The sequence below is a fragment of the Orbicella franksi genome, chromosome 15 (assembly GCF_964199315.1).
Source record: "Orbicella franksi chromosome 15, jaOrbFran1.1, whole genome shotgun sequence".
NCBI classification, from domain to species: domain Eukaryota; kingdom Metazoa; phylum Cnidaria; class Anthozoa; order Scleractinia; family Merulinidae; genus Orbicella; species Orbicella franksi.
In genome coordinates, this window is record NC_138159.1 from 9464401 (window position 1) to 9478823 (window position 14423).

General features: G+C 39.0%; 2 protein-coding genes across 2 annotated transcripts in view; both read right to left on the reverse strand.

Moving 5' to 3' along the window:
* LOC145469848 (E3 ubiquitin-protein ligase TRIM45-like) overlaps positions 1 to 2700 on the reverse strand; it is a 7169-nt gene extending 4469 nt beyond the window's left edge. Inside the window, exon 1 of the mRNA XM_081453654.1 lies at positions 1 to 2700. This exon is cut by the window's left edge and continues 4469 nt beyond it. Within this exon, the coding sequence (XP_081309780.1) occupies positions 1 to 1759 (1759 nt within the window). The 5' untranslated portion in view covers positions 1760 to 2700.
* Positions 2701 to 4139: 1439 nt separating this feature from the next.
* Positions 4140 to 14179, reverse strand: LOC145469637 (uncharacterized). The gene is made up of 6 exons (XM_081453398.1): positions 14072 to 14179; positions 13498 to 13526; positions 9038 to 9083; positions 8400 to 8428; positions 5381 to 5426; positions 4140 to 5198 (listed from the first exon to the last, which is right to left on the reverse strand). The coding sequence occupies exons 1-6, from the start codon at positions 14159 to 14161 to the stop codon at positions 5121 to 5123; spliced, it is 318 nt and encodes a 105-aa protein (XP_081309524.1). The 5' UTR covers positions 14162 to 14179; the 3' UTR covers positions 4140 to 5120.
* Between the last annotated feature and the right edge of the window lie 244 nt (positions 14180 to 14423).

Consider the following 14423-nt stretch of genomic DNA (forward strand, 5'->3'; position numbering starts at 1 on the left):
CTTCATCATCTAAACAAACATCAAGTGGATTCTTAAACTCTCCTTTTCCTGTGCCACATTTTCCAAAGCTGTTAACAACAGTTCCTGTCTGAATATTTATGTGCTGTATTCTATGATTACATTGGTCTGCAATTAGAATCTCATTGTTGTTTACATAGGAAACGCCAGCTGGGTACTTAAATTGTGCAAGATTTTCTCCTTTGCCACCAAGCTTCCTTAAACAGTTGCCATCTCTATCGAACTCATAAACAAAGTGGTCATCGTCATCTGTCAAAACTATGTTGCCTTCTGCATTAACAGCGATTCCCTCCAACCCTTTGGGCACTTCTCCTGGAAAGAATTTTACTTCCAACTCGCCAACAACAACAAGTTCACGCTCTTTCACCTGCACAAGGAAAGGACAGGTTGGAAGTTTATCGCCATTGATCTTCACTTCAATGCTATAGGCGCCCGGTAATTTGGGAGTAAATTTCAGCTGAAGATTACCGTCCTCTTTCACGCTAACAATCACATTTGTAACATCTTTAGAGGGTTCAATCAGAACGTCCACTTGATCTTTCAGATCAGCCTGGACACTTATCTTCCCTTCAGAAGTTCTAGGGCATAACGTTAACTCTGCTTCTATACCAGCCTGAATAGTTTGCTTCAGTCCTTCAAGCGTTGATCGATTTGCGTCTGCCTTTGGGATCGTCTCAATAAAACCTAATTTCAAGTCTTTTGCAGAAGCAGCTGTAAATTTGACGAATGAGGTCTCTTCATGTTTTGGAACTTCAATTTCACGCAACACTTCAAATCTCTGCTTCAAAGTTTCCTTGCTCCTCATGATATCTGAGCTTGAGCTTCTTTCTGTCAGATTTTTGGCAAACTCGACCGCTTGCTTCATTTGTTTGAGCAGAGACTGAGCTTGCTGGGTTGCGGAGTTAATTCTCTCGAGCCTCGTCACGCGTGTTGACTCGAGTGATATAATTACCTCACGCTCGCGCTCTCGAATCATTTCGATCATTTGCCCAACAGCTCGCGAGACCTCGCGTTTAGCTGTTGCGACATTGTTTTCCAGCTCAGAAGCCGTGTCTTCAAAGTGTCGAATCACTTCAGTAAGCTCGGTCACCCTTTCGTTGATCATTTCAGCACCATACATGATGTTGGGTTTCTCGTCATGAGCGGCTTTGTCGAGTAAAACGATCTCGTGATTTCGGTGATCCGTGACTATGCAAATTTGGCAAACACAAGCTTGGCACGAAATGCAGAAAAATCTCGTGATTTCTTTCTCGTGGAACTGCTGTGAACAAAATGGCTGTCGCTTCAGCAAGGCTTCGTAATCTTTTGGTTTAAACTCCTTGACTGGCGTGACTTTATGTCCTTCGAACGACTCACTCAGCATTTCGTGTGCGTTGTAACAGTCTGGGCACATAAACCGTCCGCAGTCGAAGCAATAGTACATCTGGTAGTTGCTTTTCTTACATTGAGAACAAGTAATGTTACTTCCGTCACCAGTCCGTCGAACGGCAAGAAGACTCAATAAACTATTGTGGAAAAAACTGCTCGGTAAACTTTTGAAACGGTTTCCTTCGGGCAGATCGATTTGCGCTTGGCACTCTGGACAACGGAACTTTCCTTGTCTGTGGCTGGCTCTTGCATGATTCTCCAAACACTGACGGCAAAATGTGTGGAGACACGATATAGTTATGGGTTCGTTGTAGGTATCGAGACAAATCGAGCATTCAAGATGTTTCTTGAGGTCTTTCAGAAGGGACTCCATCGCTAGACGTCGCTCGTGAAGCTTGCGAAACACAACTGCACCAGAGATGTTATTTTAGATTCCGAGAAAACTGAATTAATTAACGTCATAAGTCTGCTTGGAGCCAAACAAATGTCTTAATTGCGGTACATATGATAGATGATAAATCGTTGATTGATCCAATTATTATCTCAAAGAATTCATTTAGCTAGTGACAGAGTTGTTAATCGGCGATCGTTTCGAAAATTATCAACAGAGTTTAAAGGGAATTAACTTGATCCGCTGCGCTCTATTGTAAACTAAGATTGTTGATCTGTTGAGTGTTATATATTGTAAGTGTGTCATTGTTGTCTGCAGGAGTTCTGTTTTAAGACGATCAAACTATTTTAGTAAATTATCATGAACAAAGGCACGTAAGGCGTGCATATGACCATCGTCTCTTGTTGTTTGCAGCCTTTGAACAAGAACCAAAACTTGGCTGAAAGAAAATAAATAAACAAAAATTTACCTGAGCTGAAAACATAACTGAGCACTTTTCAGCTTCCCTACATTCCTCAGAGTTGTGCCAGAGAAGCAGACTATTTTGCAGCTACCTTTCGCTGCAATGAATACTTTCAGATTAAATCTTGGAGGAATAGTTTGTAGGCAACTCATTATCACGCATGTTTTCACTTAAAGCACAATTTCTACTCAGTCAATGGAAAACTTGGGTTAACGTTCCGTCTGTAATAATTAATTAACAAGACTTTGTTCCTGACCCCTGCTCGATCTAGAAATGGAGGAAAACTTACTAAAACCATACCCACCGCACTTGCAAAAGTTGGCGTTTATGGCAATGGTACAGTTTTGCAGCTGAATTTTGTTATAGAGCCGAAGGAGGCGGTCTACATTCATATAATTGTCATACAAGCTCATGAGTGCTTAAGGTGGTATATACCCAAAAATATGGCGATGTTCATAAAAAATTCCATGTTTTAAAAAATACAAGATTAAGACCCTTGAACACTTGTTAAAATCATTTTGAAACGATCTTGCCGAATTTACCTCTAGGTAAGTGTGAAATTTAAGGAAAGTACACGGTGGTATAAGTTTTTTTACGTAGCAACGGCCATAGCAACGGCTGTTTACAGTAAGAACATGACCAAAAATATAGATAAGTTTTAACATATATGAACGATACTTTGCAGTAAAGCTGTAAAGAGATGAACTATTCGATGGAACATTTCCTATAGCAACGGAAACTTTTCACAAAATAGAACAACCATTACACGTCCCTCCCTCCCTGGAGATCCAATCTGCACCTTCCCCCGCAATGTTTGGCTTGTTAGATGTTTAATCTATCATTTAAGAAACTTAAAGTGCATTTTTCTCAACGGTCTACTTTTGTACCAACTGACTTCACGCCAACATTTCTACTTTGGAAGGCAGTTAAGAGAAATTCGTGAAATTTGGGGTAATTGTTCCGATATCGAACAGATCATAGAAAACTGTTTAAAGTGCTTTAATGGAATCGAGTGTTCCCTAGAATACACTTGAGACAACGCCTTGTTCTTTCTAAAAAGGTGTTATATCGATTACAAAATCACGTGACACACTTGCGTTTCTATGATCTCTAACCCAGTTTTACGATCTATCGTTACATCCCTTCTTTTCTAGTACCCATGCACAACTGCATGGAGACAGGAACAGGGAGAGTAAATTGTGTTACAAAAAAAAACTCAACTTATAACTCAAGGAAACTAGGTAGGAATCGAACCCAGACCACACGACCTGGAGTGTGGCCCTCTAACCACCGCGCCACCCACAGACTGGAATTAGTTGTATCGATCGACTTTCTGGTCTGTTCACTTCTTACCGTGAATGTTACTAGTGACTAGAAGTACGCAGATTAAATACGTGACCACAGTTATCCACTATCCAATAATATTTCATTAATATTTTAGTTCAATTCTTTGTCTGACTTTCACTTTTTCGCTCAGTTCAACATCTCTCCTTTTTCCAGGGCAATATTAGAGGATGTCAGTGACAAAGTTTACTATTGAAATAAAAACGTCGAGCTCAGCTTCTATTTTTTGGAAGAGATGTCCTTAATTCTTGTTGTGAGTTGAGGAATAAGGCTTTTTTCGCTAGAGGAAAAGAAGTATCTGGTAGATTGGTGACATAAAATCATGGCTGACAAATTACTCCTTAATTAATTTGGGGCGAGATTTCAGCGTTAATTTATAATTTCAAATGTAAAAATACAAAATCACCATGGTAACGATCCCGCGAAATTTCTCGATACAATAAACAATATTCGTAATATTTACCCATGATATTAAAGTTAAGGGTAATCAAATGGTTCAGTCGTAAATTTGGAAATAACTTGACTTGCGTTTTGTCCATACTCTAATAAGTTGTAAGAGTTTTGACAAAACGCGCGTGAAATTATTTCCTATTAAATTTCACCGGCCACCATTTGATTACCCAGACATATTTGTTGTTTGTTTAAAACAAGAACCTTAAAGCCAGTAGTTAAAAAAGTCGATTTATTTTCAAGCCAGGCGGGAACAACTAAAAACAAATTAAATACAGTGACAATTTTCTCAGAAAGGGAAAATTTAGCGACGGAATAAGTTTTTACAGTTGGCAGGTAAAGATGGGCTGACAAACAATTGGAAGAAAATGATAAATATGTATAGGTGGAAGGATTAAGGTGTAGATAAATGATTAGTATGAATAAGTGATTCTCTACCAATACTAGCAAGTGTCGTGAAGACGCCCGCGTTGATGACGTCACCAAAATACCAGAACCTAATGTTTGTACCAAGTCCCCTGGATAATTTGTCGTCCGATACATTAGGGTACACACTTCGTTACACCTTATATTTGTTATGTTGATAAATCTTTTTCGTTCTCTCCCAAAACCAAAAACATTTACCACCCACAATCAAGAATCCCAAGGGGGAGGTTGGGGGGAAAGGGGCTGAAGGGAGGTTACAGAAGGAAAAATAGGGGTGTGGGTGGTGGGGTGAGGGCTAAGCGAGGAGAACTCGGACGAACTTTGGTGATGTTGATAGTATATCCCAGGATTTTGAGACGTTTTACTTGGTAGCCCCACCTTGAAAAAGATCTACAAAAGACCGCTGCCACTAAGTTAATACGCAAAAAAAAAACATTAGGTTTAGGCAATAATACCGATGTCATAACCTGTGATATTTCTTAACAGCATTAGTATTCATAACAAGGTCGACTATTCACATAGTTACTTGCACAGAGTTCTGTATGTAAAAGACTTACTTATTCATGGGTTAATTCCGTTCCCTTTATATTGTGTGGCTTAGAAGATAATGAGATATATATTTGTCTAGCTTGAGTTGTTCCCACCTGGCAAAAATTAATTCTAGTGCCTTCGACGGAAAATCCGTCGAAGGCAGCCCAGAAGTCGGGCTTTCATCTTTCCGTTCTTGATCTTGGTGAGCTGAGGACAAAGAGATAATTATAGTCAGAGATAAGAGTTGCATACAGTTCTGTAAAAGGTAACACTTGATGCGGAATAAGTTGTGGTGAAATGAAAAAACTTTGCCCCTATACATTTCTAACGTACTATATACTGTATATGATAACACTGAACTTGCATTTTGTAAACGTGACTTTATTCACCTCGCTTGTGAGAGCCTCGTAATCTTTTTTCAGTTCAAAAAGGTCGCTGCGAAAGGAAAAGAAAGCATAGAAATTACATGAACTTTTTTATAATTATTTTTAATGAATGACTTTTCTATGCTACTTTAAATTTAAGGCCATAAAATGTCATTTAAAGTCATGAAAAGTACATTATAATTTTATTGTCGCATTTCACTTATACCATGAAACCTCGGGTTCATGGGGAAACGCCCTCGCACACTTAACACACACTTTACACGCACATTTTCAGTTTATTCCATGCATTTTCTGGCCAAGGACCACATTCTAAAATTCCAACATGTATAATTCTTGAAAATTTGAATTAGTTGTAAGTTCTTTTGATACCTCCTTAACATTTAGCGCCGTGAAGTATTTCTACTCCCCTTCCCCTCCCCAGATGGGATGCTATTACCTCGCAAGCCTATTGCCAGCGTTAAACTCGCCAGTACTCATTTAAACACATGGGCCGGGTTGTTCAAAAGACGGTTAACGCAAACCCAGGATTAAAAGTGAACCGAAGTTTTAATTTTTCTTGTACAAAATATTTGTCACTGTCTATGTTTTGTGTTGTTTGAGATTATTTAAATTCAAAACTGAAGGACAAACAATGTAAACCGAAAACCTGAACGAAAAGTAAGAAAACTGAAATCAAAATTCTTGCTAATCCCGGGTTAGCTTAATCTGGCTTTGAACAACCCTGCCCTGGGTGTAAAGACGTATTGCGAGAGTGAAGACTCTTTCCCATCGACACAACACAATGTTTAAATTCACGATTAGACACAACCTGCGCAACTGCATGCAAGAGATCTGAGAACAAAACACTTTCACTGCGAGCCTGCGATTTATTCTGCAAACCCTGCGTTTTGATTGGCTCCATAAGGAAGTGGTGTTCTTCTTTTCTCTGACTGCACTCACAGCATGATCGTGCCATCCTAACAAATTGTTTGTATATACGTAACCATGTTTAACCGAGAGGTATATGATCGTCTTCTTATGTTGTCATAGCTACCTTCTCTGATTACAAACCTTTTGGCTGCAAAATGTACTTTTCGGAATGGTTATGATTGTAAATATGGCAGCTTTGTCGATAGACTATTTCACCATCAGTTGGCAGATTTTGGACAACACTCTGTGCTGGTGTTGTAATGTAGTCTGTAAAATGCATTAATTATTTGCCGGCCTATTACTATCTCTACCTAGTATTTAAACCATTTACTTCCATCAGGAGCCATAATCGGGGACGGAGACCGTAAGTCTTGGGATCCACGCGCACCTATGATATGGGACAATTCTTCTATTTTTAGAACAAATTGCGCCATCCTGACGTCATATATCCGCGCGAATCCACGCACATGTCGGGGGTTCTCGCGTGGATGTTGTCACGTTGCATGATCAAATGGTGAGAGTTGAGAGATTCTCTTGCGTATTTTTCACAGCGATGGCAGGGAATAAGGCAGGGACTAAGAACCAGGACGCTTACATGTAGTTTTATGCTCTGAGCCACTGGAAAAGGTGGGTTTTTCAGGGTCGAAAACAAGACTTCAATCTCGCGCTGGGAATGAATAATAAGATCTGCTCGCGCTAGTTGTGAGCTTACGCGTATGTTTTTGCGTTTGTTCTGACTTAAGAATATAGCAAGGAAACTCTCTACTCTGGTATCGAGTTAATTTGTGAGTTTCTCGGACAATGGTTAATCATAACCAAAACCTGTTTTGATGGTTTCTTATTGTTTCTGCTTGTTTGGTGAGTTTGGAAAAGTTTCTGAAAGGAAAGTCTGACGCGTACAATTAGCTCATTTGCATATTGCAGCTCGTGCACTTTCAAGTGCAAGTCGGTGTCAGTTTCAATGTCAACAAATCTTGACCAAGATTTCTTTCGTTATCGTTTGTGCGGAGATGCTGCAACAAATTTCGCGAACGCAAAAAAGGCTACTAACATCATGTGTGTTTCTTCAACATAAGCATAGTGAAGTTTTACACTGCGAAACAAAAATAGACAAGGAGTTTTGGTATTTTAAACTCGATCAACAAAATCGAAATCGTTATTCGAAGTTGATTAAAGAAAGCGTAACTTTGCTGATTATTTCTGCTTTATTCGCATATTTTCAGCTTAGCTTTTAATATGTTCTCAAACATTTATCAATCTTACACATATTTAAAAACTATAGAGTTATTGTTTGAGTTCGATGTACGTTTTCACACGAAAGTGCGGCGGAAGTACAATTTGTCATGTTTACTGACTATACAAAACACGCATCGGCGGGCGCTCTCATTCATCGACAACAGAGAATTTACTGGAATTTTACACGAATAAAACTGAGCAGTATCTACGGACGAAAAGTTATTGGGCCTTGATGAAACATCAAGCGTTGCTTACAATTCAGGCGAAACTCAAACTAGCAATTATTTTGTTTTACTTTTCGGTCGCGATGGACTGACAAATTCCTCGCAAGCGTGTGGCAAGAGGAGCTAGGAAACTATGACGTCCTGAAGCTCTGCTATATCTAAATATATCCAGCTAGTGTTTTGCTGTGTTATTTTTAAAGCTGTTAATCTTCAGCATATGTGAAATTTAAAGTGGAGTAATGTACAGCTCATGTAAAAGAAGCATCCGTCGGAACACAACTTGGTCAGCGATACATATCTAAGCTTAAAGCGGAACATACCTAAATTCGACACTGTCTTACTTCACTCAAACTGGAGCACCTTACGACGAAAATATTTAAGCAAAATTCCAATAGACGCAAACGCGTTGAGTTGTGAGCCAAAAGCATGAAAAATTTCGGGAATTTGGGACGCCATTTCCCCGCGCGACATCCGTAAAAATCCTCGCAGCATGCACGCGCGTGTGCCTCAGGCGATGGTACAATTTGTTCTAAAAATAGAATTATTGTCCCATATCATGGGGACAACCCCAATACTAAAAATGGCGCGCGCTTACGGTCTCCGTCCCCGATTATGGCTCCTGCTTCCATATATGTATACTTTTTTTAACTTACTTTTCTGTCTGTGTAATCTTCATCTTGGCCTGGAAGATATGAAATAATAAACATATTAAAAAAATCACTAATAAGAAGTATCGCGGTATAGGATAGTCTCAGATTAGCTGGTAATCCATTTTGTCAATGTTTCGGTTTGTTACTCTTGTGTGCTCTTATCTTGTGCTAATGAGGACGGCGCAAGAGTGTCCACATTTAGCGCTTAAGCTAAATGCCCCTGACACTTTGATAACGATAATCATGTAAATGACAAAATTCCTCGATTCTGCCTGGCTGAGAGCAGTGCAGTTCAAGTGTAACACCAGTACAAAAAGTGTAACACCAGCGCAAATTACACATCGTAATTCTGGATTATGATTGGCATGCGGCGAGTGCAATTTCAGCTTTTTGAAAAAGTAATTCCAAATTGACTAGAGAAGCCGAATGTGTACATATCACGGCTTATTCGTTCATTCATGCAAAGCCCACTTCCTTCGTGTAATGACTGGTTAGTTTACGTTGCTTCTGCGAGATAGGCCTAATGTGATATTAAACTTGATTTCACAGGCTGATACAGGTAGCTAAATAAGCAGAAGCTATTTAAATTTGAGTTAAAGTTTAAGTGGGATAATTACAGCATTATTCTTTTTATTTCTTACCTCAAGACGCCAAATTGTAAATTCGCGGTTCACCGCCTCGATAGCCCTACAATAAGAAGAGAGGCAAAATAAGAAAATAATATTTTTTCCTTTGCTGCCTGAGTAATTCAGTACTGTTAATAAAATAGAAGCTAAGAAGAAATCGATACGACACGGAGGTAAGTTATCTTCCACACAAAAAACTTCAAACATAGCTTTGGCGGGTCAAAATCAACTAGTAAACCTGCCTGCATTGTTATTAAGCAATATTAAGCTATTAAGCACGTAGTAGTGTACGGGACCGCAAATGATCCCCAAATTGGACCGCAAATGATCCCGGACCGGAAATGATCCCCATTTTGGACCGCAAATGATCCCGATCAAAAAAATAAGGAATGGCATTGATGGTGGGATGGTGTGGATAGGGAATTGGCGTACGTGAATACCGATGTTTTTATTTAAGCCATCTTATAATTATAATGGCTTACAACTTGATTTTTTTTTTTTTTTCATACTTTCGACTAAACTTTGTTGCTAACCACGATGTTATGAATATCACCACTCAATCATCAAAACACGACTTGGCTCACATTTCTTTGCAATTCTCAGTAAAATTATGATCAGTGCAACATACGCTACATATCCTCCTTTGTTAAACATTGATATTACGATGCTATAGTTGAATCACATTTTATCAGCCATTAACGCCACTCGTTTAAAGTTTTAAACTAAAATCTAACCATGAAGCAACTATTACAGAAGACGCTGTCACCTGAGTAGACCCACAAGCCTACAACGCTTCATCACTCTGTAAAACACCTAGCGTGTAGCACTGGAAATTTGACCAAATTTATTTTATAATTTTTCCTTGGTCGTATTTTGGGTTTAATTCCTCGGAAATGACTCCTTGAGTATTCTAAGAAGTCAAAATTCCAAGCTATATTTATGAAGTTCAGCTTCATGACAACGCAAGGCCAAGGCTTGCGCTTCGTTTTGACAATTAGCTGTTTCATAGATGTTTGATACTATCGCCACCGGGATTTCAAGAATGTTTACAAGTATGTGTTTTTCTAAGACTTCTGATTCAATAGATCGTCTTCACGTTTATTGCGTTCGTAGAACGCAGTCCTAATGCAGACTTGAGTCGAGTTTCATGGGACGGTGGACCTTCGTCAGAAGTTGCGACACCGATTTGGCCGCCCCGCAGCAGGGGCGAAACGATCATCACCAAACCATGTGCTGTACATTTCTTTCGAGTGCGGGTCTTTGTTTCGATCAAGTGCGGGTTTTTGTGGACATTTACACTTTAATTTGGAAGCTGTAAGTATTCAATTGTGCTCTCAGCGTTGAATTTAGGTGAATTTAAACGCCTCGACGGTGGCATTTATCGAAATCTGATGGAATTGTCCTTGTTTAATTTATTTGTTTTAAAACGAACACGACTTTGAAGCGCCTTGGCTTTCCGGATGTTAACCGTAGGAAAAGCTATATTTTGATTGCATTAGTTGATTATTTCCAGTCGCGACAGACACTTAGATAGCTCAGTCCTTATCCGGTTGATTATTGTGAGGAATCGGTGGAAAAGTACTCTGAAGGCGAGATCCATAAGAGTGAGCCTGAACCAAGGAACGGCAAATTATTTAAATACTGTCTACCTCATTCATTAGGGGAACATGATACGCGAATTAGTCGCACGGAGTTTGTTTACGCTGACGATAAACGAGCACACGATTGCAAATGTTTGCTTACATTTGTGCTTCCAGTTTAGAATAATGTATGTAAAATTTACTTTTACAAATTAGCTTTTACGTTCAAGCATTACCAGTTAATGTGAGAATATTTAGCACGAAATTTGAAGGCTATAAATGTAAATATTTTCGTTCTATTAAACTTGTGAGTCTACGGAAACTTGCGCTGTTACGCAACGTGTCAACAAATGGTGGACTTTGACACTACGACAAATCTGTCTGAATAAAAACCTCGGTTGTCGATGAAAAACGTTGATTTTAACAATAGACAGAGGTTAAAGGTCAGCCAGTGAAATCATTTATGTATATTTAATTAAGTGACGGCGTCGAACGCACTCTCATAATCTTTGATTACTTCTAGTCCTCATCAGGCATAAGAGGCGGTATATTTATATCTGTTTACAATTAGCGTGCTTCGTTTGGAAACCAGAGCATTTTGAATTTCAGGGTTATGGAGCTTGCGTGACACAAGGCTACGATCGAATTTATTGAAATATATATACTTATCTCATGATTTTGAGCCTTTTTAGAAGTTAGAGCATCAGGAAAAGTGCTTATGTAAATGCTTGTTTGCTTAGTACTGATAGTCAGTCGCCTAGAAAGCCAAAGTAGGTTCCAGATGTTTACACTATATTCCGGCCGCCATATTGGTGTAACACGGATGTACACCAACATGGCGTTTTCTTACTGGACTCAGTAAATTTCTGGGAAACATTTACGACGAATATCTGAAGTTTGGGGAAACGCACAGGCCTAAACCTTGGAGAAGTGTCTTATTTAGTTATCCTCGATAGTATACATCACAACTTCTTAGCTTTTTCCATTGGTTGGTTTTCGATTTATTATTTCTTTTATTGCGTGACGTTGAAAACGATCTGTACCCTTCGAAGAACAAAACAGCAACTGTGGAATGTTTTTTTTGCAAAATGATAAAATATGTTTTTTAGTTCATTATTTTTGTACATGTTCTCACCTTCCTCTGATATAAATCCATGCCATTCCTTATTTTTTGATCGGGATCATTTGCGGTCCAATATGGGGATCATTTCCGGTCCGGGATCATTTGCAGCTCAATTTGGGGATCATTTGGGGTCCGGGATCATTTGCGGTCCTGGGGCCTGTTTCTCGAAAGCTCCCGTAAATACCGGGCCCAATAACTTACCGGGCCGGTTAACGGGAACTAACCCGAAATAGCGTTTCTCGAAGCACCCATAAATTTTCCCGGTACTTACCGGGCCCGATAAAAGAGCGGATGTTACCAATCTCTAGCGCACGCTTCACGCTCGTTCGCGAGAGAAGGAGAAAGGCTTGGGACTATACGTATTCGACACATTCGATCCTGATCGATTCTGTTGTCATTGCGACTGTGATGCTTTTTGAAGAACATTGCAAAGCTTAACTTCGAAGTTATCGTTGTGTCAAAGGAGAGCAACTGAGAGAGATCGTCATTTTGCATGGTCATATTATTTGAAAGTGATGATCAATTGCCTTTTGTAGCTCGATTCGAAGACTTCGATCGACAATCTTGCTCTTTTCTAGGAGTCTTGTCATTTTCCGTGATTCATTCTTATTCAAAATGTTCACAGAGCAATCAAACAAGATCTGCGGACCGCCGAGGAAACAGTGTGAACTTCAGAACTTGAAATTTAGCTACAAACGCTTATTTCAGTAATTTATACTTATACGAATTTCGCTTAAGTAAGTGTACAGAATATTGGGAATAAGGAACGATCTTGCTGAAATTTTTAGGCGTGATTTGATCGTTTTCCCCGGCAAACATCAAGCGTAATTTTCACTGATCCCAAATCGACTGTTCTAGCATAAAGCAAGCTAAGATCAATAGAAATGCGACTGAAACAATTATGTGAGAAGTTCTTTATTCTCATTTGTCAGCATTTGTGCACCTCGCCTAATGCGACTCTTCGCGATCGCTCTATTATGGGGTGTACTTTTTGTAGAGTGTCTGTTTTCTAATTTCCTCCTCCAAAAAAAGTAAAAAAAAAAAATTGCAATTAAAACACAGGAAACAGGTTTGGTTTGCAGTAAGATCAGGTTTGCGTGACAGGAACCCATTTTGATGTTCATACAAAGAAGCCATTTCGAAAACGCATGGCGAGTGGTCGGCGTTTACATGACAGTGTTTATCTATTCATTAATTTTTTTCCCGCCGTTTGTTGGTTTTGAAAAACAATAAAATAGAACTTCACAGTTATATAGCGCTTCCATGCAAACGCCCTCAAACTGTAAAAAATAAAAGGACAACAATTATATTTACCTAGATTTCCGGAGCCAGCTGGTAGCTTCTCTCCTTAAGCTCCTCAACGAGCCACTCTATTCTTGCTCGTGAAAGCCGAAATCGTGCAATGACTTCGCAGTCAGCCATATCGGCTAGAAAGGGGCGTCTTTGATAAGACCGTGAAACAAAAAAGTCCACCTCCGGCCGCCATTTTGTTTGGTTTTGCAACATTTGTGACTTCCCGGTAACTTTACGGGACGTCACGACCTCCCGTAAATTACCGGGCAAGTTAGCGGAAAAATTAACGGGATCGAAAATAACGGGAGCTTCGAGAAACACCCGAAGGGTTTACGGGGACTTACCGGGTGATTTACCGGGCCCGATAATTTACCGGGTCTTTCGAGAAACAGGCCCCTGGGATCATTTACGGACCCGTACAATAGACTTATTATACTAATTCATTCAAATAATTGAGTGGAGTCAGAAATGGTCCTTACCTTCTACGTTGGTCGCTCTCTTCGCCCGTCTGAAATAGAAGCAAAGTTTGAGTTTTATTATATTTTTATTCCAACTGGAGTAGAATAATTGTTTCGTTTGATTTTTTTTGTGTGTTACGAACAAAGAAAAATTTACAGGAGCTTCGTAAAGTTAAAAAATGACGAGCGATGCTGTAAAAGAAACTGCCATTTAACTGCAACAGTTGCTTTAGTAGAATATTCAAAGGTAAATATTGAGAATTATAATGCAAGCCGAACATCAAATTTTTGGAACAACTTCGCAAAATAGTTCTTCCCTTTGCAGTTTCGTCTCGTTGAAATATTTTTACCTTCTTTTGTCTTTCTAGTGAGTTTTTAGCGAAACCTATATATTTTTAACTACACCTTTTTATCAAAACAATAACGGAAGTGAGGTCATAGGTCAAAGTTTTATAAAAATGCGGTGAGATATCAGCAAGGTGGTTTATCTTTTCTTTCTTTTCCATCTCCTGACTAGTGCCTTTCGTACAGTCGCTCCGTTAAAGTCAACTGATAATAAGAGTTTGTTATTATCTCAACATAGATTTCAACTCACAGCCTCTTCGTATTTTTTGACTTTTTCAGTCAGATCCTTCACTTCACTGAAAAAAAAAAGAAAAGAAAAAAGATTCAGGCACTTCTTCATTTAAAGAGTGCAAGTGTACCTTGTACACAAATATTGCTCATTAGTACTGTACTTTTATTACAAGTGACCGATGGAGAACAAAATTACAGTTTAATAAGAGGCATCCAAGGATAAATCTACTTAATTTAATATTGATAGCTGAAAAGTATGGTTTAAAAACTTTTGGTTAGCCATTCATCACGTCATACCGAAAACGTATAGAAACACTTTAAGGAAATGCTAATAGCATTAATATTGACTCGTCTATCGATGATTTAATGAT

Bases quoted from the DNA above. Each gene is read 5' to 3' on its own strand.
- LOC145469637 (XM_081453398.1), bottom strand. From the start codon at position 14,161: ATGAAGAAGTGCCTGAATCTTTTTTCTTTTCTTTTTTTTTTCAGTGAA. The intron at 9,084-13,497 runs GTAAGGACCATT...TTCTTATTGTAG, and splicing joins GAGAGCGACCAACGTAGAAG to GGCTATCGAGGCGGTGAACC. The intron at 5,199-5,380 runs GTGAATAAAGTC...CTTTGTCCTCAG, and splicing joins ACGAGGCTCTCACAAGCGAG to CTCACCAAGATCAAGAACGG.